At 40.8% G+C, this 26,600-nt stretch overlaps 1 protein-coding gene across 1 annotated transcript in view; it reads left to right on the top strand.

The window, feature by feature from the left end:
- Positions 1-26,600, top strand: part of znf609b (zinc finger protein 609b) — a 79,838-nt gene that overhangs the window by 15,208 nt on the left and 38,030 nt on the right. The window contains 1 exon segment of the mRNA XM_078271324.1: positions 10,113-10,999. Coding sequence (XP_078127450.1) covers positions 10,241-10,999 — 759 coding nt within the window. The 5' untranslated portion in view covers positions 10,113-10,240.

The following is a 26,600-nucleotide window of genomic DNA, read 5'->3' as shown; positions in this document are numbered from 1 at the left end:
GCCAATGTGTGAGTGTTCTTTTCATCCTCTGCATCAGCTGTTTCCCCAGACAGGCCACGATTTGATTATTTATTTGTACTCATGGGTGGGTCTAATTCTCAGTTTGGACTTAGTCTCGGAATTGTCATTTATTTGTCCATGTTTTCCTTCCTACAAATATTGGGGAGTGATGTTTAGACTGCGCTGGAAATGAAGTTATGTGTGTGTATAATAGTATTTCACAGAGAACGAGCACTTGTGTGGCTGTACTTCATAGCTTGCATGAATGAAAATAAGGTCATTTACTGAGGCGAGCATTTTCACTGACAAATGACAGTAAATGCACCTAATTACGCTTTGAGTCATCTGAACCAAATGTTTGTTTACTTTAAAAACGGTGGTATTTAGCTCAATTTAAATCGGTTCACACAGAACTGACTTCATCTATCAGCTGGTAAAACCTTGAGAGCAAGTCTTTGTTCTGTCATTTAATCTATGGATATCACTATCAAAGTGAGTGTAAGCTGTCTAGCTAGAAACATCGCGAGATTCAAGATCAGTGTTGATTTGAAGGAAGTTTACTTCACAAATAAAAGATGTAGTTAATCATTAGTCAGCCAACTAATCTGTATTTGCCCCCATAACATTCTCATATTTTATTCTGCTGGCTTTTCTAGTGCTGAGTGATGATCTGAAAAATTTGATTAGGTTTACAACATTATTACAGTGCAAGTAGCTCTTCATTTATGTGTATAGCCTTCAGTTGAATTTATTGCAGTCCTCCATTTATCTCCATTTCCCCACTATTGGAAATTCCACGTCAAGATGTCAACTAGTGCCAGCACACACATTTTGCTAATTAATGCACGTATCTGTCTGCATTTTTTATTTATTTATTTATTTATTTTTTTAAATTGCCATAGTAAGATTTGTTTTTAATTTGTCTCTTCAAACTCTGCGTCTGATTAACTGCCTCCAGTGCTTTTGGCCTGCTTTGGATATTGTTTTTTTTGGCGCTCACTTACTTGATGATTTGAAATTTAATTGTTTCTCTTTTAGAACCGACACATTGATCACAGTGACAGTGTCTATATACTGAAACAAATATGCTGCTTCTTTGCTCTGGACCATTGTTTATGAGAAGGTGAATTATTTGACATGCATTTAATCTGAATGGATAGTTGAGGATTGAGCCAAAGGACGTAACCATAAATAGTCTGTGACCGTCTGTAATGTTTTAGGGTTGTAATGTGTAACTGGTTTATTTACATTTGGCCCTAGCACACGGATGTTTTGGCTAGCTTTGGTTCTGGCACAACTCTGTCATTAGGTTTTCATAATGATCAGCCAGTGTGCCATTTAGATTTATTTGGGTCTAATCTGCACTCAAATCAAGTCAAGATGAGACTCTTTGTAATGTTGTTAAATTCACGATGCTTTCCACTTCATCTGCACCTGACATTTGATCCTACTGGCTGTTCGCACAAGAACTATGTAGACAATGTTGTTGATTGAGGCACTGATGCCGCGCAACTATGTAGAGGCACCCAATGTGGAACCGGAGTTAACAAGCGTGAGTTTCGCTTGGAAACGTTTAGCTTTTGTCGTTAGCACAAAAAGCAACATAGAGAGAGTTGTGTATGAGACGAAGACAGTGTGTAGGCGTTGCTCCACTGTTGTATGGTCTGTGAATGGAAACGCATTCAACATGCACATTTGTCGGCATCACCCAGATGTGCCGATCACCGGGATTATTAAATGTTTGGGCGCTTTGAATGTTTATATATGTTTATGATCTAGCCAAGGTGGAACTAAACTACTAAACATTGCTCCTAATACGCAAGTTTTATTTTTCATTCTATAAAACCCTAACCTTTTATAGCCTATTGTGACATGTTGCCTTTTGGGAAAGTGTTTGTACAGTGTAATACAGAAGTGTTTGAAATGTTCCTTATTTTTATAATGCAAAAACGTTTACCAAAGTTTCCGGTTGACTCAGTGCTGCATCAGTCCCTAGCAAGAGGACTTTGTCTTTGACACTTGCACTACTGTCTGTTTAAATGAAATAAACCATAAACCAAACCATACCATTACACCCCTAGGCAAACATTATTCTTTTACTTTTATAAAATCCAATTGGTGACATACAGGATACATTGGTAGGACTTATAGTCGGCAGGGATTTTAACCAGATCTTTTCTTTTTCCATCTGTTTTGCACTCTAGTCCTCAGTGAGACATTGTTTTTCACACCAAAAACAGAACTCTATAGTTTAAGTATAAAACTGCTGGTGTTGGATTTTGTAAATTAATGTAATATGCCTGCTCAGACTTGGTGAGAAGCTACATGGCAGTCATGTCAAGAAACCCGTTTTCGCTCATTACGTGCATTTAATGTCAGATGACATTGCAAATTCATTCAACAGTTTGTGAAGCAACACAGGACATAGTCTTTGTCTGGTTAACCTGTAGAATTTATGAACTGTGACCAAAACAAATGACCTGAAAACACAAGTAGTTTTAACATGTAAACTCTAGCTCCCCTTTTCACACAGAGATTCCGCAGTAGCGCGGCAATGAAGGTCCGTTGTTACGGCGGCTTTGTTTATTCACTCAGAAGAACCAAGCAAAGGCGGCATAGCATGCTGGCATTCCGGGAGTAAAAGAAGCATGTCGTGTAACACAACAGTGTCTGCGCCTAGATTGTATGAGCCGATCCGCACCCAACCAACAACCAAATGTTTGCTTTTTACGACCACAATTGTCAATAGAGAGACAGAGATAGCTGCAGCGCCCATATGTGTGTGCATGTTTTAAAGAAAGGAAGAGAGCAAGTGGAAGAGAAGGTTGACTTTTGCAAGCAATGTTTCTGTAAGTTATTAATAATTTCGGCTGTACTTGGGACGCTGCTTTGTCACTTTTGACCTGCCTGTGGGTCGACTTGGATACTGTATTTAGTCCCGCCATGCCGGCTGTCCCTATCACACAGACAATGGTTTGTCTCTTGTTACGTGGATCTGTGACTACCTCCGCTGCCGGCTTAAAGGCACAACAACTCTGTCCCCCCCATTCCGTCTTCGTAACTTTCACACACACGGCGGGCGGCATAAAGGCCCATTAGTCCCGTCTAGAACATTCTGCGTGAAAGGGGCTCCTGTTAGTGCGGATGTAGTCTTGGTGTGAGAGTGAACAAAGCAATGCAGCATACCGAGAACCGGTTCTGGGGATATGTCACCTTTTCTTTATCAAAAGACAAAGAGACCGATCGCTCTATTTCTGTTCCACTTAAGCCTCTTTACTGGAAAGCTACCATGGTGAGTGACACAGTTTGAGGCAGTGTGGTGTGAGCTTTGTTTTTTGCTGCATCACACAAGAGCCTGGACATTGAAACCTAATCAGCCAGAGAGCAATCTGCATATTTCACACTTCTTTGGTTGCTGTCGATTTTGAGTCATGCAGTTGCCAGCCAAGAGATGCAGAAAGCTGCTGCAGTCAGGAAAAAAGAAAACAAAACTCTTTGGCTACCAGCTGACCCACAGACTCCTGAATTCTATCACCTGGATTGGCTCGGTACATTTCTATTTTTGTAATCAGCTAAAGCACACAATCCAATTACATGGAGGTTACCGTGGGGCTCTCTGGACGTGGACCTGCCTGTAATTGATCTGCAGAGCGAAGGATGCACGTTGCCAGACTCTGTACAATTTAAGTTAGTTTTTTCCTGCGTACGTCAGTGCAGCACTTGCTTTTTATCTGCAACTGACACTTGCTTGCATTCTGTCCAAGTGACTTGTAAACAGAAGGCACATCAGAAGCACTGACTGACACTGACGAGTATGTATAGATCTTATTATTGTACACATTGTTGGCATCCAACTGATAATGGGCAGCTATGTGGCACTAAATGGGGGATTTAAAGTAGAGATGGCCCGATACCATTTTTTGCTTCCCAATACCGATTCTCATACCCTGAACTTGCGTATCGGCCGATACCGATCCGATACCAGTGTGTCATATATTTTATTATGTTTCAACAACTGTGTACTACTATCCCTGTATGGATGTGATATGATTTCTATCTTTGTTGTCGGTCTGGCTCAGGTTAAACTCTTTGTGAAACATGAATGCCACAGAACGTTCTTTTATTATCCAGTTTGACAGTCAGTTATAACGGAAAAAGAACATAAATGAACTACTTTAACGTAGATTTTATTTAGGGCTTTATTACGTGGTATCGGATCGGTGCATTAACTCCAGTACTTCCCGATACCAGCGTTTTAGGCAGTATCGGAGCCGATACCGATACTGGTATCGGACTCGACTCCTCTCTAATTTAAAGTATATTTTTGTTTTTTACTACCATGGATAACTTTAAAGTGATGGTTGAATTTTGTGGAAGACTTTGTACAGCCAAGAAAAACAAAAAAAATCCTATCCTGTTCAAAAGGGCCATCTTGACTGGTAAATTATCAGAAAGTGGACAGAGTTCTGAGTTGTTTGGGTCTCGGTAGGATCCATCTAAACCGTTTCAATTAAATAACAATATATTGGTTTTCTTTTAGTAATCAGTTATTTACTCCTATAGAAAAACAATATTCCAAACACGAGTTACAGTCAACAAACCCAAACATTCTAGATTTTAAAAGGATGTAAAACAAAAACAAAATAAACCCGGCATCTCTTTGCTTTTACCATTTGGTTTATTGTTTAAGTTATGCATGGGGTGTTGGCCCAACCCTGATGCTCCTTCATGTCCCTCGCAGTTCAACCAGTTAGTACATGTTTGATACACAGAGCCACAGCTATGCAGGGCATGTGGTTGTTTTGGAGTTGTTAAAATCTCCTGTCTTCTCCCCTACTTCTCTGCAAGACACATTAAAGCAACTTTGGAGAAGCATCTTTCAGCCCTTAATGAAAATTTAGAGTATTGGGAGCAGAGATGAGAAAATTATCATCATGAGCGCATATGTACGATAAAAAATCATTGCGAGCATAGTGTATTATGATTGTAATTATACCAGGAACAACAACGAAGATTGGCATGGCCCCAGTAGCACGTCAGTACACCTTTATTGTGACGAAAGCATTGCTCATATCTGTATGGCCTTAAAGAATGTTTTAAACTAGAATAAAACAGTGGTTTCTGTCATTATAGTAGCTATGTTTTAGTGCTGATTTACATCTTCAGTAATTATTGTGATAATATCATGCACTGAGACTGTTCTGGCTTAGATAATCACACCGTGAAATTTTCATGTCGACACATGCCTAATTTGAGAGCGTATCTCATTTATGCCTGAACGGAGAAGCTGTTGTTTTTTTTTGGTTTGTTTTTTATAATATATCCCCTGCAAGTATAATTACCTGTTCTGCTTTCTGACATACGGGTCTTGAAACATATGTTATCCATCACATGCTGTTATTTTTGGCGTAGAAAACATTGAATTAGTGAATTCCATGTTTTTTGGCTTTTAGAATTGGCTACATTTGTGACACAGTAAGAGTCACTTTGTAAGATTTCCCCTTGGGCCTGTTGTTCATTTCCACCTTTCCTTTGCAACCCCTCTGGATCCACACCCCTGCCACTTACAAACAGTCAGCAAAATGGCTAGATGAGTGCTGTTGTTGTGCTCTGTGCCCTGAACAGAAGCAGTGCCCGAAAATCCTCAAGTTTCTGTTTTATGCAGAGATGGCGTTCCTACCAGTCACATGCAGAAATCTACATTACACCAGGTCTGAATCCACTTTTCCCCTGTCATTTGCTACACTTTCATTGCAGCTTATGTGGCCTCTGTGATAGATTGCTGAATGAAACTGGATATGTGAAAAAAGGACAAGCACTCTGGGAGTTGCACAGGCTGCATGCCTTTCGCTCAACAGGGCACCCACTGGGACATTTCCTCAGTGGGGGCTTTTTCGAAAGGGCTTGCGCTGCAGTTCCAGCTAAGGGCAGTACAGTAGGTCAACTGCCGATAGAGTTACAACCTCTCTGTTGTGGAGGTGTTGGACAAATTACACCTCACAACTGTTTACCCAGTCAAACGGGGACAGCTGCATCTCTCCACCTTTCAAAACCTGCCACCGACTGTTGTTCCTTTAGGGAGGCCATCTGTGAGGAACAAGTAGGCGCGGTGATCAAATGATTGTTCAACAGTTTTACCTCTGTCACTGCTGAGGGGGATATGAATGGCTTGAACTGAATCATCATGAGCCCTGTGCATTATGTGATCCAGCTGCCATTTTGGACTGTTGTAATGAGAGCTGAGTAATGGTGCAAAATGACTGCTTTGCTGGGAACAACCCAGCTTTAAAGACTAGAGCAGCAGTATCTGAAATGTAACAGTTAGATGCAGTTGTTGTATTTTACATCTCTTTATTTCCTGAGGAAGATAAAGCCTTGTTGGTCTGGTGTGCGGTGTCATAACTGGACAAGTGGGTATAGGCCTATAGAATATTTCTTCGAGCTCTTCCATTATAGAGAGATTAATTTAATTGTACTCCCACCAGTTATGAAGCAGAAAATATGCTGATATCCCCATACAATCTTTTTGGATGCTTTCATAGTTATCAGAGAAGCTTCAGGATTTGATTTGATAAGCCTATCAGGATGAGCCGTATTTACACAAGGGCTAATAGTCTGGGGATGTAGAGTGAATTTATAAGTATACAAGTGTAATAAATGAAGCAGAAGTTAGAGATTCAACACATTTTAAGCAAACGAGCTTGATATCCCAAACAATTAGGACGTTGTTGTTGTTTCTAGTGGTTTTATCAATTCTTCAGTTCATTTGTTTGTCTGTACAGTAGGGGTATTTTAAAACTAATTAGTAGTCATTATGTGGGAATTAAGGTTTTTCTTTGCTGAAACATTGTGTTAATTAGCTTGTGATGCATTTTGAACTAAACCATTTTTACTAGAGAGCTAAAAGGTCCCATGGCATGAAAATGTCACTTTCTGAGGTTTTTTAACATTAATATGAGGTCCCCCAGTGGCTAGAAATGGCAATAGGTGTAAACCGAGCCCTGGGTATCCTGCTCTGCCTTTGAGAAAATGAAAGCTCAGATGGGCCGATCTGGAATCTTCCCTCTATGATGTCATAAGGAGGAAGGTTACCTCCCCTTTCTCTGCTTTGCCCGCCCAGAGAATTTGGCCCACCCATGAGAGAGAGACATCATGGCTTTCAAACGAGCGAAGTTGGTCAAGGCCACACCCCCACTCTCCACTTTGCCCCCCCCCCCTCTCTCCTCCTCAATAGCATTTAAAGCTACAGACACAGAAATGGCACATCCTAAGTAAAGCTCATTGTGGGACTGGCTCTAGTGGCTGTAATTCTGCACCAAGGCTGAATTTCGGGAAAGAGACTTCAGAAACAGTATTAGGGGACCACTGTGGCCTATATAAAAGCATCCACAAAGCAGCATGTCATAGGACCTTTTAAAGGTAATGCATTGCAAGCCTAGGAAGAAAATATTTCATATACCCACTCGGAAATTTAGGATTCATTACTTAAGTTGCAAAACACAAAGCAAAGACACCATGGCTACTAATCAGAAATAGAGATGCTTATTTAGAGTTTTTTTTCTGTCAGATAGCCGGCCCCTCGTAACTGATTATAAACCGTTTAACCGACATGCAGCCAACGGAGTCCCACTTCACCTGTTCAGGACGCTCAGACATACTTTGTGCGATTCGCGATGTTCCCGTGCATTGTCGTGTCGCGTAGCTCTCCGCTGTGAGCGCCATCCAGCAGAGCCACGAACTTATCAGGAAAAAAAAGAGAGCTTAAAATACAACTTCCTAGTGAAGTAAAGTAGCAGTTAAAAAATAGATTGCATAGCCTATATTTCTTTTACAATGCAAAAAAACCTTTTGAAATTACTTTATTTTTGTTAGACAGATAGTATTAATCGGTCAGAATTCTTATTGTCTGTTAATGGTTAAACGGTTAATCATTAAGATCCCTAATCAGAAATAAGAACCTATGTACATAATTTTGTTAGGATCTTTACAGGGCTCCACTCTGAACTGTTTGGCTGTATTTTGTATAAAGCACAAAGACAATCATCAGCATCCATGCCTGTTTGAGGCAGGTATTGATTTCATCCCCCTTAGCACCACTCCAGACTCTTTTGTGCTCAGGCTTCCTCATCCTTCATGGTCTTTATCGCGCGGGGGGGGGGGGAAAGAACTACAGATGTGAGTGTTAATTATTTACCAACTAGGGGTGGTACGGTTCACAAAACCCACGGTTCGGTTCGTATCACGGTTTTAGGGTCACGGTTTTCGGTTCTGTACGGTTCTTATTTTTTATTTTAATCTTTAACACTCCAGAAATATACTTCAGCATATGACATATAGCTACAATTAGCATATTGAATGCATGTTGCACAATACATGCACACAGTGGCAGTTCTATCTATTGTTTTATTTCCGCTGTCATCATAGGTAACATGGAATCCAAGACCTATACACACCAGACTATATACGACGCTGGTGCATCCTCCAACTCCGGGCAGCCTTCCTCATCTCTCCCACTTAGCGTTTCTGCATGTGACGTGACCTGCAGCAGCAGCACTGCACACTCCACCTGAGGAGCGATCGGTCACACACACACACACACACACACACACACACACACACACACACACACACACGCTCCGAACCGAGACATGCGAACCGAGCGGTTCGGATGTTTTTTCATGAACCGTACCACCCCTATTACCAACATACAGTGTGCTCAAGATTTTTTGAAAATTGACTCTTTCTGGTACCAGTTCAACACCATCAACACCATTGTATTCACAGCTTCTGTGGGGGTGGGGGGTTACACTACAAGATGGAATGATATCTCCCCCCCCCCCCCTTAGAACAGATAGGAGTATTAAGTACCTCATGTCGTTTGTTTTACCGCAAGCAGCAGTGGCGATTACATGTAATCAACACTGATACATGTTCATGTATGAATATATATCGGTGTCCTTAATGTTTATTTGTACAGGAAGGAAGATTGTATCACTTTTGGCGCACAATAAGCTATGGCTTGACAATAATATAAAGAATCCTCACAGAAGACTTTTACCATTCCAAAATAGCATTGTTTGTAGTATTTCAAATGGACAAACTAATTGGCTGGTGCTGAAGGCGACTACTAAAGAGCAGTAATGGTACTGATGTACCTGCCAAGGCCAACTGTATAAAACATTTACAAGGTTAAATGTTATTTACAAGGGAAACTCAGTGTGGTTAACATTATTATTCCTCTGCATAATTTCAATGTAGCGTATAGCTAAAACACATATAAGAGGTGTTAAAGAGATTTCTTTTCACAGCCACTTACTCACGACGGACACACAAACAACAAAGTTTCACATCTTTCCTCTTAGTCTTTGTGAATCAAAGAAAGCTTTTCAAATACAAGAATAAAACAACAAAAGGACCTTCAGTCTTCTAACCCTTCTAAACCCTAATCTCAGAACATATTTGATCTGAATTGTGAAAATTGAGTAAGTAACTTTTCCATTTCCATTTTGAAGACAAGATATATCCTTGATCTGCAGTGTGTCCAAAATGATGATCTGTCCTGGAATTCATTTGCTGAAAGATATGAAACATGGTGACCTGTTGGCTATATTGTGTAAGCAAATACAACAAACCGATGTTCTCCCGAGCCATACACTGGTTCATTCAGGTTTTTAAGCTCCTCTGCTAATGCAAGATTACCATTGTGCGCTTGAGTTGAAAAGGCACGGCTCCATAAACCATGTGGGGGTGTGTGAGGCCAGCTACTCCTTTATTTATCAGCAGTGACACTATCAGCAGTGCCTTGTGAAAAGAGAGCCAGTCATTCAGAACAGTGGGGCCACCTTGGCTGTCAAAGCAGGATTTAAGCTACATTTCCCGTGGTTGCCATGGCGACTGTGGGAAGTGAGTTAAGGAGAGGGTTTCGGAGCAGTGGTGTCACACCAGTGGGTATTACCATAGTGGTTTGCGCAGTGATCATCAGAGAATTACTGGCTCGTGATCAAACGATTTTTTTTTTACCCAATGAAATGGCCTTTTCTGTGATGCCAGAGTTGTTATTTTTATGTCCGAATTATTAGATTAATATATCTCTCTTTTTCTATTCTTTCTAGGGCACAATGTGGTTAAATGGAACAGGAACGAGTAGACCGTGAGGATTCTCTAACCCTTGCCCCTGAGTCCCAACCGTCTGAGAGGGTGTCGGACCTCACTGAGGCAATCCTGGGCCGTTGGCTCTAAAATGTCCCTAAGTGGTGGCACTGCAGGCGGGAAAGGTGTGGACTCTAATGCGGTGGACACTTACGATAGCGGGGATGAGTGGGATATCGGTGTTGGAAATCTGATTATCGACCTAGACGCGGACTTAGAGAAGGACAAACTTGAGATGTCTGGCACCAAGGACGGCATGGCGGCACCACCCAGTGCAGTGGCAGCATTGCCGGACAACATCAGGTTTGTTAGTCCAGTGTCTGGCTCTCAAGGCAAGGAAAGCAAATCCAAATACAAGCGCAGCAAGAACTCTAAAGACAATAGTAGCAAAGCTTCAGCTGGAGATGGGGGCAAGAAAGAAGCTACAGGACGGACTCAAGCGGAGCCAACGGGCACGGCAGCGAGTGCAGGAGCTGCTGGCAACAATTCCACCTCTGGGAAGAACGTTGAAAAAGGGGGCAAAGCCTCCAGAGGTGTTCTGAGTGGTAAAAAAGAGAAAGAAGGGGCTAGTGGGAAAGGTAAGAAGGACAAAGCAGACGGAGCCCCAGTCGTGGCAATCGCTGCTGCGGAGAAGGATGTTGTGTCTCAAGCCCAGGTTGCTTTGGGGAATAGCCGTAACGCGTCCTTTGAGAACACGCAGTCAACAGACTTGGCAGAAGCCAATCAAATGGGGAATATTGCACTTGAACCTGTAGGGATAGTACCAGCATTGACCGCAAAAACTGAACCAGAGGAGGTGGAAAATGGTAGTAGTGAATGCAAGACGTTAAAGAAGGTGAAAAATGAAAAGGTAAGTTTTTCTTTCTTTCTTTCTTTCGATGCTGCATAGATTTGTTTGGTGCTGCGTTATATTTGTCTGTTATTAAATCCAGGTTTTATAGGGACAATTGTAAAGCAACTAATTGTGACATAGTTCATATAAAGTTGATAAAAGCAATATGCATCTTGAAATACGTTGTAGTTATTTAGGGAAGTCGTCTTTTATAACAAATATACCCAGATATAAACTATTTACAAACATACTATACTATTATTTGTGGAACTTGAACTCTAAATAAACGAAAATATGCTAGCTAGCTTGCTTGCATCATTTTTTTTGAGGTAGCTGCAAAAGTGATCTTGTGCCCTGAACTCAATTGTTGAAATGTGTTGTAAACGTAACACAATACTGGCTTTCATCAGTTTTATTATCGGGGTATGAATTAATATGTTAGGACATACCTGCCAACACTCCCGTTTTTCCCAGATTTCTCCCGTTTTTTCTCCCGTTTTTTAGCCCTATCTGCCGGACCTCTCCCGGTTTGTTATTTCTCGCGGGAAACTCCCGTAATTTGCATGGCCAAAACTCCTTTATAAATAATCGGACCAATATGTTTGTCTAATGTTGACCAGTTGCCAGATCTTGTATAAAACGCATCCTATTCACACAATCCACACACCATATACAATTTTCAACCTGTTTGTCACCTCAACCTGGCAACCTATAACCCAGTTGATCTCTGCGCAAGCTTCGCGGAAAATTCAGAGTCTGAGCCGAAAGCGAGCCGATTAAAAATGGCAGGTGAAGGCACTGTTCCCGCAACGAAATCGAAATATAGCTGTAAATTTCAACAGTGTTGGGCGCAAGAATTTACATGCATCTTACCTAGTCGTATCGACAGTCTCCACGCTTTTTGTAAAGTGTGTCGCGTTGCTTTTAATGTAGCGCACGGTGGGAAATATGACATTACCCAGCACATTAAAACACAGCGGCACTATTGCGCAGAAGAGGCACATAAGGGCACACAGGCGATTTCATTCTTCATCACGAAAGGACAGACAGAAGCAGAAAACGTGACGCAAGCTGAACTCACTTAACACTTACAGTACACTTACAACAGTAACAGGAAATGGTTGTTTTTTTTGTTCCTTTCTTGACCGCAGAGGCTTGATTCATTATAAAAGGAAGTACCTTTGTGTTTTTAAAAAAAAATGCCGTATGTCATGTTAAAAATGAATACCAGCCACCATCATTTGCTATTAACCATGAAAGTGTTATGTGCTGTTCACGGGCCAGTAAAACCAAGTACTAATGTCAGACAAGATTTGAATAGACATTGTCAGCCATATACCTCACATTACGCCTGTGAAGAGGAGTAAGTGTCTCATCGTGTTCCACTTTTATTTTCTTCACACAATTTCTACACTGACATCTTAACAGAACAATATAAAGATCTGTGTAGCTATTCACCGCCACTTATCTTGTTCACTCATAGAGTGGATCTATCGCTGTGTCTATTATGTGCCTCATCGCGGCCTTTTCATGCTCTGGCAGTATAAAAGACAGCAGAGCAGGGAGGTGCTGAGGACTGTTTTGGTCTGTCATCGTGTTCCATTCTTAATCCCACAAGCCCCAGCAATGCCTGGTGGAGCACTGTGTGGGGGAGGGAGCTGGTGCAAAGCACGCCTTCGTCGTTTTTCCTGCTGCTGCTCTGAAAGTGGCGTGGGGGATGGGCTGCGAGGAAGCCTGTTTGATTCCTTAAATCCAGGACACCCAGTCATGAACACAGGCTGTAGCGTCTCCTTGGGCTGACTGCTGTGAAAGGACATTTCTGGAAAGTCTTTGTAAGCGTAATGTATTTAGAATGCAAAGTCTTCAGAGGGAGAACCACATGAATTGGGTTTCAACACTGAATAAAGGAGAGAGGTCACAACCGCTTTCAAATATCGAGCTGGTGAAAGGTATCCTTGAAAATGTGATGGGAGAAAGAGTAATTATATTTCCGGACACATCAATTTTGCCTTGAAGAGCAGATTTCTAGTTTGGCCAACCCAGTTAATGGCTATGAGTTAATGCGTTTTGATGAATAGAGAACTAGTAGTAAAATAACTGGATACCATGTTTTAAGAAGATGCCCATTCATTCTATTTGAAGGGTTCTCACGGTGCATACCCCAACAAAGGCTAATACTGATAGACTGGGGGCTTGGGAGAACCCATTTGACAGGAGGCTTGGTATGAGTGACAACTGTTGGTTAAAATAACAAAATTGACATTACAATTAGCTAGCATACGTAATGTATATTGCATGCCCTTCAGACTAATACCGCGCTGGCTCTGTAATAGATATTCCCTGTGGCAGCAGTTAAAGCAAAAGCTACTGCAAATGACAGAAGTAAGTTTCACAGCCATGCGGACTGACAGAACAGCACCGATCCCATCCTGACCTCCACCATAACATCCAGCCAGAAACATAATCTCCATGCCTAAAAGGAGCATTTCACACGACTGTGTTTTGGCACATATGTTGCAGCAGAATCCTATTTCTTCATCGCCCACTAGCCACAGCAGCTAGCGTTCAGTGTCCTCAGGCAAGACTTTCTTTTTGGCAGCCTGCACAAACTGTAAAATTGACATCTGATGAAAAAGGAATGTTTGAAAATGACTACTGGCCTGACTCACAACTTTGCTACATATGTAGTCCTTGTGGCTTGTAAAATGTAAATTCCGAAAAATAATTCATCATGCATGGTGATTTGACAGCATTATATCATGTAATATGAAACTTTTATCGATCCCCTACCTGTTCTAAATGTTTGATTTGCTGTAGATATTATGAGTAGTTAAATTAAATAATAAAACGCAGCATTATTTAAGAAGACAGTTTCTTGTTAGGAAGTAGATTTGGAAATGTGTCAGCCTCATTGCAACTTGACTGTTGATTTAAAAGAACTAGCTGTCCCACGCCCAGTATAATCAAAGCACCAGTATGTGTTTAAGTACGTGTCTCACTAGCAGTCTTGTTCTCCATGGTAGAGGTGCAATAGCGAAGCTACATTGTGTCCTAAGTTAAAGCTCCCCAAAGCATGGGCTCTCAGATGCTGAATAAATCATCTTTACTTCCTTCGTACAAGTGCTAACCACCTCTGAGTGTGTCCCACTCTTCCACCTCTCATTATACAAATCTAGAGGAGTAAGGCATTCGTTAGCTGCCTCGATGTGCCATTGGCCTTGATGAATGGAGCAGCTCTCATGGAAAATTACATTGGCGGTGTTACTTTGAAAAGTGGGGAGAAAGGAAAGGCAGCACTTGAATAAAAGAACACAGCCACCGCTCTGCATTGCTGCCGATGTCCAGCTCGGGTAGTGGAGGGATCTCATGAGAGCTAGCTTTAGTTTTTTTTTTTTTTTTTCTCTTTGCCTCTCTGTGCCTGGCTGACTGTTGCTATTGTGTTACAGCTCATTCCTTTTAAGTAGTGCCAGCCAGGGCTTTTAAAGGCTCTGGAAGAGAAGAGAGACTGACTTATTTTAAGAAAGGGAGTAAATTACATCAAGAAGCTCGCTACAGAATGAGGCTGTTAGCTTACCTGTTGGTGTTCTAGTGAAGCAGATAAGCAGAGTTGTTTCTTTATTAACAGGCTGACAGTACTGAAGTACTCGATCAAATATGGTAGATCTCCTTTACATCCTGCACAAACATGTATCGTGAGCATTTAGATTTACAATATTTGCAGACCTTAGTGATGTATTAAGCTGCCAGTTTACTCTGTCAGAACTGCTTGTTGGACGGTCAAATAGCTCAGGAAATCTGCTCCCCACACATCTTTCCAACGTCAGATTAGGAGAGGCTTTGTCCGATCATTTCAAGTCAGGGTTTGAACTTCTGTCTCTAGCTCTATGAATTACTCAATTTGTTAGTTTTTAATCACAGCCTTGCTCGAATCATACATTTGCGCAACAGAGTTTTGGACAAATAACAAAACGTATTCATCTGATCACTGTTCAATTCCACAGGATGTTGATCAATGATAGGATTGAATTATCTGCCAGCAGTTACATTTCTGTTGTGATTTCCGTGTTGTTGCCTCTTCCTGTTTGAAACATTCTCCCTCGGGGAGTACTACTACAGGAAGAAAACATTTGACACTAATTGTTTTCCACCTCTGCCATTAGCAGCTGCCTTCACAATAATGTGAAATGGTTTGAGCTTGTAGGCAAAACAAAACACTAGACTACTGTACATAACGTAGGAAAATGAAATCAAGGACATTAATAACAGACATGTTGAAGATTTTGTTCTTTTAAATTACTGAACAGCTGCTGGAATAGATATAAAAACAAAGTTGGGCTGACGGTGAGCGTCTGTGTGTCACGCACCATCGCTACTCGTGGACCCTAGTCGGCTGTAGTCTTTGCGGTGTGTTTAAGTTCAACTTTTTGGCAACATGAAGACACGTGTTGTAACGCCACCGTCGTCCTTCGTCTCCACTAGTTCCTTGCCGTCTGGCTGGTGTGTCGGGGCCTTAAGACGCATACCATGGATACCACATTTTCGCAGTTTACAGTGTCCTATCCCTTACTGACATGCCATTGCAAATCAAAACGGCCAGTAGAATCACTATTTCAAAATGGCTTGTGTAATCACATGATGGTGTGTCAGTTTCATTGAGCATTCAATATTTGAACCTTCAAACCTTTCATAAATTATGAAACCCTAGAAATCCATATCAGAAAATCATTGTAGCCTAAACCAGATCCCCCACAGCCCCACACAGCAGGCCACCGATACAGATATTGAATGAGCCAATAGAAGAAGAAGTGCCCAAAAAGTTTATAGATGTGTTGCTCAGGAAATCCTTGTCGAGGAAAAACCACAGGCTTTTTGTTTGGAAATATTTAATACTGGAACCAGGTCTTTCCAGTCATAAACACTGCTGCCTGTAGTCACCTTGACCTCAGTGGATGTTTAGCTTGATTTGTTTCCCATCTCACCGCTTCCTGAAGGCTTTTGGGATTTGTTGTCACTTTTGATTTTGAGTGTAAAGTAAGCTTGCTTTTATCACAAGTGCAATCTGGAATAATGAAAACTTTGACAAAAACGTTGGTTGGAATGAGTGCAACTGGTCTTAGTAGTGAAAGGATCAGATTCTGCAGTGACAGACAGTCTTAAACGAATACTGTTTTTATATCATGCATGACAACTTTCCCCAAAGCTAATCAAGCTGCATATAAACCTTAAAGGACAATTCCGGCGCAAAAATGTTATGTTATATATAATGTCTATGTTAATAACCTATATGTACCGAGTCGACCGTTCTCTGGGATATGTTTTCATGCTAATCGAATGCGTCTCTAGCTTGAAACAAGCTAGCGCAATTCGCGGATTAGCTTATAATGCTAGTCTTCGGGGCAGAGGGTAAAGTAAAAAGAAAGCTATGTCTATACCACTAACAAGGCTCAAAATAGCACCACACTTCCACGGTAGCATAATGAGGGTCCCTACATGTAAACCGAAGCATTGACAACTTTGTAAGTGTACTGCAAAGTTCTCAATGCTTCAGCTTGTTTCAAGCTAGAGACACATTCGATTAGCATGGAAACATATCCCAGAGAACGGTCGACTCGGTACACACGTTATTAACCCCTAGGTTCATTTTACGCAGGAATTGTCCTTGAAGACTCTGTGTTGGGAGTGTTTTTATTAGGATAGCTTGATTATTCAATGGGTAATAGCACTCTGTGACTCCCTCTTTCAAGTGTTTTGCTTTCATTAGGTTCTCTTATTCATAATCAGTAAACTAGCTCTTTTTAGATTTCTTTCATCACTATAATTGTATTAGTGTGTTTTGTGTTTTTATAGATTTTGATCTCTGAGAAGTAATTTTTTAATGGTTCTGTTTTATCAGTTTTAAACATCGTTTGTGAAGTGTATGAGCTCAGAAGCCTTTGCCTTGAAACGTACTGTAACACAAATAGAGACCCTAGATTTAATTTTTGTGAATGCATTTCTTTCCAATTAATCAAAAGTATGTAAATATGAGATCTCCAGAATATATTGGGGGGGGGGGGGCTCATGTCTGCAGTGTGTAGAAGTGTCTGGCGTTTAGCCCCTTGAAACTTGGTAATAGTTTTATTTTAACATCGGTATCATTTTAGAAACTTAATTTTACCTTTTTCTTTTAATGAAAAAAAGGTAATGTATTGCAGAACTCCATTAAGAATTGACGTGATGGTTTTTCTACAGGGACACAGAACGATGTTGGTCTACTTTTGCGAAAAGCAATCACAGATCTGTCAGACAAAGCCCCTGTCATGCTTTGTCTTTCTCTCTCCTAAGCTTTCCACGAGGTGTGTTGCTGTGTCTGGATCGGCTTGCTATGAGGGGAGGCATGTGTGGGGGGAAGGGAGAGCAAAGGCTTGTACCACTAATTCAGCTCATGAAAGACTTATGCAGCAAGAGCAGCTGTCTTCCATTGTCAGGCTGCAAATTTCCAGTGTGCCTCATTTCGCCTCTCAATGCGTGAGTAGCAATAGAGCCAGGGAGGAAACAAACCAGAATAAGAAGGGGAAAACAAGCGAGAGCCAAATATCAAGACTTTCGATGTAGGCCTTGTTATGTTTTTTTTCTATTTAAACCCATAGTGGGTGTGCGGTTGGACCATAGTCTAATAATAAACCATGAGCCTATTCAGACCCAGTGTGCAGTATGCAGATAGATTAAAAAAAAAAAAATGCTGTGGTGAGAAGGGAGAGAGAGAGGGCATATGAGGGGTAAGAGGAGGAGGAGGTGGTGGTGAGGGTAAAGAACTGCCTGGGATTAGCAGTGGAGGGAGGGAGGGAGGGTTGAACAGTGTTATGAATGGATAGAGTCTTTAACCCCCCCCCAACACACTGAATAGTTTGTCACAGGCTGCTGCGGCTGTATGTGGAATGAGAGGAGCTGGCTGAGAGCTCTTGGATTCCTGAATCCTTGAGGCATGTGGTCTGATTAGCAGAACAAAACCCACACAGTGGGGAGGAGCAGACGTGGCTTTTCCCCCTCTCAACTGGAATTTTCTACCAGCGAGGGAAGAGGGGGCTGAAAGTTTGTACTGTCTTGCTACGGTTGTAAAAGAGTTAACGGACTATGTTTGGGGATTCCTCATTTGTTTTCTGAAGGCTTTGTTTCGGCACTAGTGTTTTGGCCACATTCTTTGGTGGTTAAATCTGAACGTTTTCTGGTGCATGTGTTGTAAATAATTATCAATATAAATCGACACAGGTTTGACCATGAAACACTGGATGAGAAAACATTTGCAGCCCAAGAGCTTAACAGCTTGTGAAAGGTTTTTAGTTCAACAAAGAGGAAGTTAACAGCAAGGCAGTGTTTGAGCAAGAGTGATTAAAGAGAGGATTACGTTTCTTGCCCTCCCCCCCCTAATACTTTTCTAAGGGGATTGTTTGCAGCCAGTTTGTTGTCAAATGGAACAAGTTCGGAAAATCCCCATTGCTTGTTATCAAAGAGTATTAATTTCCTCTGAAGTATAATGTTCCTAAAATTTGTCCTGTTCACCCCTCTTTTTTGGTTGTCCTGCATCAAGTTCAAAGATTGAATGCTATATGGAATTTGCATTTTGAAACCTCACGTTTTATCGCCAACTTTCCTCCAAAAGGTCAACATCCTGCAGTTCCCCGAACTTGACAGTCTCTGGAACCAGTCCTGGAATGTTCTAGCTTGATGAAGCTGCGACATCTTGGGACTGTCTCTAGTCAATGAAATGTCACCGGTACATAGCCGCCACCTGAGCGTTGCTTAGTTCTATCAGCCGCATTTTAAAATGTAATATGTAAAAGCAATGACAAGAGACAAAGAAATACGTGTTTTTTTGTTGTTTTTTTAAGTTGCTTGCCCATTCTCTCGTTATGCATAATGGTCCGTCATGCTTTTTTTTAATAGCTTTAAATAAAATATTGGCTGCAATTATTTTCATTATCGATTAATCTGCCAATTATTTTCAGTTTTAAGTTATTGATTCATTGCTTGGTCTATAAAGCATCAGCAAACGGTGAAAAATGCCCATTACATTTTCCTATAGCACAAGTTGATATCATTACAAATATCTTGTTTTGTCTGACCAACAGTCCAAAACCCTAAAATATTCAACTTACCAATGTAAGACCAATGTAAGATATTCAAGAACCTGAAACCATCAAATGTTTGGCATTTTTGCTTGATGAATTTAATCAACCATTAAAGCTAGTGTGTAGTTTCTGTCGCCCCAATGAGGAATTCTAAGTAATGACAATAAAACTGTCTGCGCATCCACATGACACAAGCCCTCCGTGATCGCGTACCCCCCACCCCTCCTCCCTGCAGGTGCTAGTAGCTAAGGAGGACACGGAGGATTAAAAAAACATGATGAACTCTTCAGAAGAGGTAATTATCTTCACTCGATTTTCTGCACGAGAAAGTCGCCGGACGATCTTCTGAACACAGCCATACTGAGAAATACAGAGAGTTGTGTTGAGCTTTGTAGCAACTCATTTGGCAATGGCTTGAATGTAACAGACGTTCATTAATATCAACAAGTTACTCACTAAAGCTGTAAAGTAGTTTCTGGTTAATTATCTTAAACTAAACGATTAATCAACTAATCTAAATAAAAATACCAACTCTGCAGTGGTTTAAGTTAGGTAGCAATGGACAAATGCTTACTTTACTTGTGTTTGGGTGGGGTGGGAAATAAATAATGAGATTACGTCTGATCCACAACATACCTTTTTGAATTTGTGTTTTCTGCAAACAAACGGCATCTTTTAATATGCTCATATGCACGCATGTTTGCACACACTACCTTAAGCTAACATCAAGTCTAGATGGGACGATATACTCAGTCCAGGAAGTAATTTCTTTGCATACCAAAAGACATAAGCATACCAAGCTTGTCTTTATGGACTAGTCAGATTCTTAACTCCGTTCTGTGTACCAGCTCCCACTGTGTGATTATCTATAATTGGCCTAAAAATACCACTTGACTGGTTGTATAGCCTTTTGGGAAAACAAGTACACACATGTGTGTGGCTTGTTTGGCTGTTTCAGTTTTGGGTACTTGTGATGTAGTTTCATTAGAGCGTCTCTTTTGAGATACTGGATACTGTTTTCTGAATAAAGTAAGGAGTGAATGATAAGTTTATTTTTTGGACTTTGGTATGATAAAACCATATGTTATACACGTTTATCCCCTTGGTATAAGACATGTTTATGTTATTACAGTCACTGTCTCTTTTTAGTGTCAGTTCCTGTTACACACAGCTAGGCTTCTAGTCATTTTACCCTCAGTTAAACCCCCACAGAGGTAGACAACTGAGCAAACAGACATAATGTCTAATCCATTTTCTTATCTGTCAGATGGGGTTGTTTGTTGGGGGGGGGGGTTGTTTGTCATTTTCTGGTTGAAAAGGTTCTCTGGATCCCTCTTGTTGCATGTATCATGGTTGTTGAAAGGGCTTGTATGCCGAAAATAGAGCAGCGGTCCACATTTCAGCATTAGAAATTGGAGAAGCAAGTCAGGTCATGTGCGTGCCCTCCTCTGTGCTCTGTGTGAGAGGTCAGCCTCGAGAGCAAAGCTTTCATACGAGCGTTTCTCTAATCTAGTGAATACCGTGCCCATTTTGAGCATAATTGAATATCATCAATTTAAACATAAATAGCTGCTTTTATTGTATCGTTTGATAAGTATGCATTTGAGTTTTGGTGTGTTGTGTCTGTGCATGCATGCTTCCCAGCTTGGAAGTACAGCTCTGAGATGAAAGGATTTTCTTTCCTATTCTAATCCGCACAGACAGCTAGGCCCTTGTGACTATTCCCGCCCCCTTCTCTCCACTCATCTCTTTGAATGCAGGGCCTTTCTAATTCACCCTAAAAAGGGTTTCAAAAGGGGATTATACCACTGATAGAAATTAAAGGGAGAACACGTCCGTCCTTTGGGACCAATGTCAAACATTCATGAGTCGATAGATGATTGCATCGTGCACAACATAGGACTGAATTCGGAGCACCACGAAATGCAGACACCAAGGTTTAAGCAAGATATTACCAATACTTTATTAATGGGAGGGAAAGACTATAGAAACAGTCCTTTATTCAAGGCTTATTCCTTTTGTTCAGCAGTATTTGCCTTAGATCAGGGGTCTTAAACATTTTTTAGGCCAAGGACCCCTCAGCTGAAAAAGAGACAGAGCAGGGACCCCTTACTTAACTGTATCTGTGGATGGCTACCTTATCTATAGGCCAGTAAGCCTATCATCAGTGTTGTGTAAATCAAAAAATGTATCTTTGCAAATATTATGTAGGATTCATGTCGATGTATATGTTCAGACATATTTTATTATATATATACCCTCTAGGGGTCCCGGAACCCCTGTTGAAGATCTCTGCCTTAGACTGACCTAGGCTTCAGTCCAACCACTTAACGCTTCATCACCACTGAATCCCTTAAATCCTCACCCCCAATCTAATACTCTGAGAAATAGATAAATAAATAAACGATGAATGCATTAAAGTGTTGGATTGTACCGTTTTGATGCCCTAAATGAAGTTTTGCTTTGCGTCCAAGTCCTTTCAAACTCGATGAAATGGAGCTATTTGACTTAGTCATCAAGGAGTAGGGCTGCACAATTCTTGATCAAATGATTTTTCTAAGAATTGAGATTCAATTCTCTCACGACCCTCAGGGAAAGCATTTATTTTCTTCTGTAACCAAAACAAATGATTGCTATTTGCAGTGATTGCCTTTCTTGCCTGTAAGTGTCCTACAAAGAAACAAAGCAAGCATTTAGACTTACGTTTATTACAAATAACATTTATTAAAAATACAAATACGGTCAACAACCTACAGCCACATAAAACAAACAGTTGATACACCCATTTATCCATCCACATCCCCATCAGCTCACAGCAGTACAAATGGTTTCTGGGAGTTGGAGAGTTGGAGGAAATAAGGTCAAAAAGGTTGCGCGTCTGCGTGACCAAAACCAATCAGATAAGATGTGATGGAAGTAGCCTCCCACAACTGTTTTAGTTTCCACACACAGCAGTAGAGTTGAGAAGATGGATTGTTTCATACTAAATGTAAGTGTGATAACACTTGCTATCAAGTTAGGACAGTTTTAAATAATTTGCGCCAAAGTTTGAATAACAAAGGGAAATTGACACCATACAAAATGGAACCTTATGCATTAATGTGTTCCTTTTGCTAATACATTTGTTAATTCATTGACTACACAATAAGCAATCTGATATTGTGTTTTTACAGCCTACATTAGGCAACACACATCGACATACATGCCCTGCATGCCCGTTTGCTAAAATGTTGGCGACGGTCAAGTTTAGCCGTCGACTCCATCTCTTTTTGTTAACATAATAACAGAACGAAGCCTGGGCTACTTAGTTTAGTGAGGTTGTCCCCACAAACATAGCCAGACTGTGTGAGATGAGTGGAGCCAAAGTCATTCAACGTATAATAATATCATTGGTTGAACCAACATACATTTACAGTAACGTTGTAGTAATAAGTAGTAACGTTGTGCTTGGTGCACGTTAGAAAAAGCTACAGGCTAAGCTTGTGTCCGGCTCCCACGTTACCACAACAAAAGATTGGACACGATTTGTGGTGACCCAGCCTGACCTCACAGATAGCTTTGTGACTAATTTGATTGGTTGAGTGTTAGTAAAGTGGTAGGTCCAGGAACAGTCCGTCAGCCTTGAAGTGCATTTGTGCGTTCTGCAACAGAGACAAATTATGATTGCTCATTCTAAATATGCAACTCAATATCAATTCTAAATATGCAACTCAAATATGGCAGAATTGGTGTCCCTGAGAAATTAGATTGCGTACATGCCTGAATCGAAATCACAATCTTTTAACGATTAATTGTGCAGCCCTATCAAGCAGTCGCTCACTGTTTACATGCCCATTTTAAATGTATGCAGATGGCAGAGGCCAAACCTGGCCCATTAAGGGGTGAGAGTATTAAAACAACTATATAAAGAGTTATGATGTAGTTATTGTGAGCAGAACGACCATATAAACCAGACCTGCACTGCTCTGCAGATGACTCTGCCAAACATTAACTTCAAAGTCCATGTTGAGTTTAGAAAATATTTAGTGCCACACAAAACCTTCATCATCATAATAGACTTTGTCCCCTATCCAGTCTACACTGTGTGTGAAGCTATTTATGGACTAAATGTTAAAAAATTGGAATTGACATTTTGGACCTGCTCTGCAACTTTACCCTTTTATTCCTCCTCTTTGTGCAGCAAATCAAGTCTTCTTAATACTGCATACTTTGGATCCCTGTGTCTTATAGATTATCTGTACTGGCATGATTTACTACATTAAAAGCCTTAAATGCCATCAGTGATAAATGTAAGTTGTCCTCTGCTTATACCGCTCCTAAAAAATTGGTTGTGTGCCAACGACTTTCATAGTCTCCAGTGCATGTGCAGCTTTGATTTTCTCGTGCCGTTTCTTTTCCTTAAACAAGAGTACCACATGCATCAAAGTCACCCCTGCCACAGCAGAGTCCTCTTGTGAATGCTGATGTGCTCAATGGAGACTGCATCAGTGTCCTTGAATACAGAAGCATTGCATTATCTGTTGTAGGCAGAGAAAAGACTCCTGTCTAAACATAGTTCATCCTATTAAATGCATTTCTTTTCTCCACTTCCTCTTCCAGACCCTTTGGTCAGCAGTCTTTGTCAGTTGGTTTTTAGTTACTGCAGTTACAGGTAAGGTTGTAATTAGTGTAGTACTGCTGGAAATAATTAAGAGAAGAAAACCCATTAAGAATCCAGGCAGATATTACTCTTTATCAGAATCCCCATTGGCCGACACCTTAGCAAGTATTAATATTCCTGGGGTCAACACTTACATTCATACTGAAAGGCATTTTATTTCCCCCCAGTACACCCAAAATGGATGTCTTTTGTATGAGGAGAAAACCAGTCATGCAACCATCCTGGCCATCTCTTAGCAATGGTTGAGTTGGAGGATGAAGTGATTGTTGTGTGATCATTTTAAAGAGTCGTGGAAATCCTGCTTTATAGTATTAACCTTCTTGTGCAGTGTTGGCATCTGCTAAGCCTTCAAACTCTTGGCTGCATCACTCGAACTGGCTTTCCAGATCCATGTCGTGCAAAGTGATCACTGTTCATCTATAGAGTTTCTACAGTGTTCAATAAAAAAACCAAGATAAATATAAAGATGTTCCTGTTTCAAATTACTGCTCTTATAATGCATATAATTTATACTTTCTGTATCTGCGTGGCCTTGAAGGTACATGAGACGTAAATGCTGGATGGTACACACTGAAAACCATGTTTGTACGCATCTGTGTATGCAAACACACAATGTGTAGTATAAGCAGAACTGTGGAGCAGATGCAGGCAGTTTTGGACTGTGTCTGCACCTTTGGATGCCCTTGTTGCAGCTGTGAAATAATTTTTTGAAATGTAAACAAATTAAGTACAAGGGTTACTGTGTTCGTCTTAGTACTTCACCGGTGCACAGATGGGCTGAGGGGTTGATGGTCTGGCATGTTAAGAATGATTTCCCTCTAACTTGATATGCAGGTCAAGCTTCCAGAACTAGTGATCCATGTACTGTAGTTGTTTTCCTACCGATATTACTTTTCAGCCTTCATCCAAATATTGGACAATTACCAAACTATGCACTGTTTTCCTATTATAGGTAAAATAGTCCTGCATGTGTTTCTTTCCATACACCTTACTATTTCCAAATATCCCAAACGGACTTCAGGGAGTTTGTGTAGCAAGAAGAGGAGGAGGATGTGTTGGGGGGGATCAATAAAGGTGAAGTTATTATGGAAATGAGCTCCTGTTTGTAGTGGAGGCTGGGGAGTTGTTTAGTCCTTGGCGATGAGCTGAGCTCGCACATTCAATTATGTTTCGTAAGTGGGGCTGTGCGGTCCATCTGGACAACTAAATTATATTTAATCATATCCATTAGGTTTATGTATCCCTTGAAGAGTGAGACATTTTGCTGTTAAATCCAGTCGCTTAAGTCATAGGTCACAATTATTGTGGTCTTTTAAATTAATAATATAGCTGAGGATATTACTCCTTAGGTCCAGGCGATTTAGTTATTGCTAAATAATGTGACTTTGAATTTATATACCTTAAAAAATATATGACGATCTGTTCCTGTGCTGCATGACCTTCAGACTATTTTCCCCTTTATTATCATCTGGGGTTTTGTCCTGATCTAGTTAAGATGAATGTCAAACTTGTTACCTCAATGTGTCCACTTGCTTTTTGCATGCCACATTCATACACTAGTACATTGTGTTAGATGTGCAGTTGTCAGCTGCAGGGCTTGATTGTTCCCTAGTGGAAGTCAAGTAAATTCCTCATGAGTCGTCAACTGAGCCTTTTGTAGATTTTCTATTATATACTCTGAGTTTAATTATTTATTACTGTCTCATTTCAAAATGTTGGGTATGAATTATTAAGACCCAAAGAAGCAAGGTGTTGGGAGTACATCTACTTGGAAAAACCTTAAAATAAAAGCCAAAATATAGCATGAAAAATATTGTTTGGCCTGGTGTTCTGTGGCCTAACTAATATTGAAAATAAGTCCTAGACTAGACAAACATTTTACATCTTAAAAATGATAACTAAATATATAAATATTTGAAAATACACAAGTCATGCTACCTTAAAAGGCAGGCATGTATCTTTCACTAACAATACATAACTCTGACTGGCTCTTAAGTGGTCATGGATAGCAGCAGGGAGGGGAGGAGAGGTGGGCTACAATGACTGCACTGACTGTTTATTTTTTATCAGGGCATTAGCAGATTAGGCACTCAAACTAACAAGGTCATCAAACTCTGTCAGCTGAGAGCTGCAGACCTCTGCAGAGAGAGAGAGAGAGAGAGAGAGTATTGATGTGATATAGTGGGTTTCACTTTACTGCCTCGACATCACCTCAGCCTGACTTATTAGTGCTTTTAATGATCTGAAGGGCACCGAGATATAGTTTCTTTAGAGATTCCCTACGAGCAGCTGCAGTTTGGCGGCTTACTGTATTGTGCTGATACGTCGCCACGTCCTTTTGCTTGAGCAAGTGTCTTTGGAACATTTCAATCTGCTTTTGTTGTAATGCCAAAGTGCATCTACTAAGTAGTTTCAAGCAGCTTTTAGATTGATTTGATACTTGCTGAAGTAGATTTATTTCCAGGTCAGCCTGTTTTGGCATGTTGGGCGCTTCTCACATAACTCCCTGGATTATACTCAAGTCAGCTCCAGACTATAATTAGCAAAACAAGTCATAGACGTGCCGTGTGGATCAGAAAATAAACTGCGGTGTAACTTACCCTGCTACGCTCTTTAGCTTCCCCTCTCACCAGTGAGAGTGTTGAAATGTCATGAGGTGCGAGCTGCAGCATTCATTGCCCCAAGGTGTTTTAAGGTGTAAAAGTCTATAGGGCTTTGAGGATGCAGTGCAGGAACTGCCAGCACTCTGTAATGGTGCACATCAGTGTCCATTAGGGTAGACATGGCTCAATAGGAGCTCTGTGAGACAGCCAGCAGTTGAGGTCGATCAGAGTAGCAACCCCTAGTTAAA

The sequence above is a fragment of the Sander vitreus genome, chromosome 1, assembly GCF_031162955.1.
Source record: "Sander vitreus isolate 19-12246 chromosome 1, sanVit1, whole genome shotgun sequence".
Classification (NCBI taxonomy): domain Eukaryota; kingdom Metazoa; phylum Chordata; class Actinopteri; order Perciformes; family Percidae; genus Sander; species Sander vitreus.
Note: the sequence above shows the minus strand (reverse complement) of the source record. Positions and strands in the feature narration are given on the sequence as shown.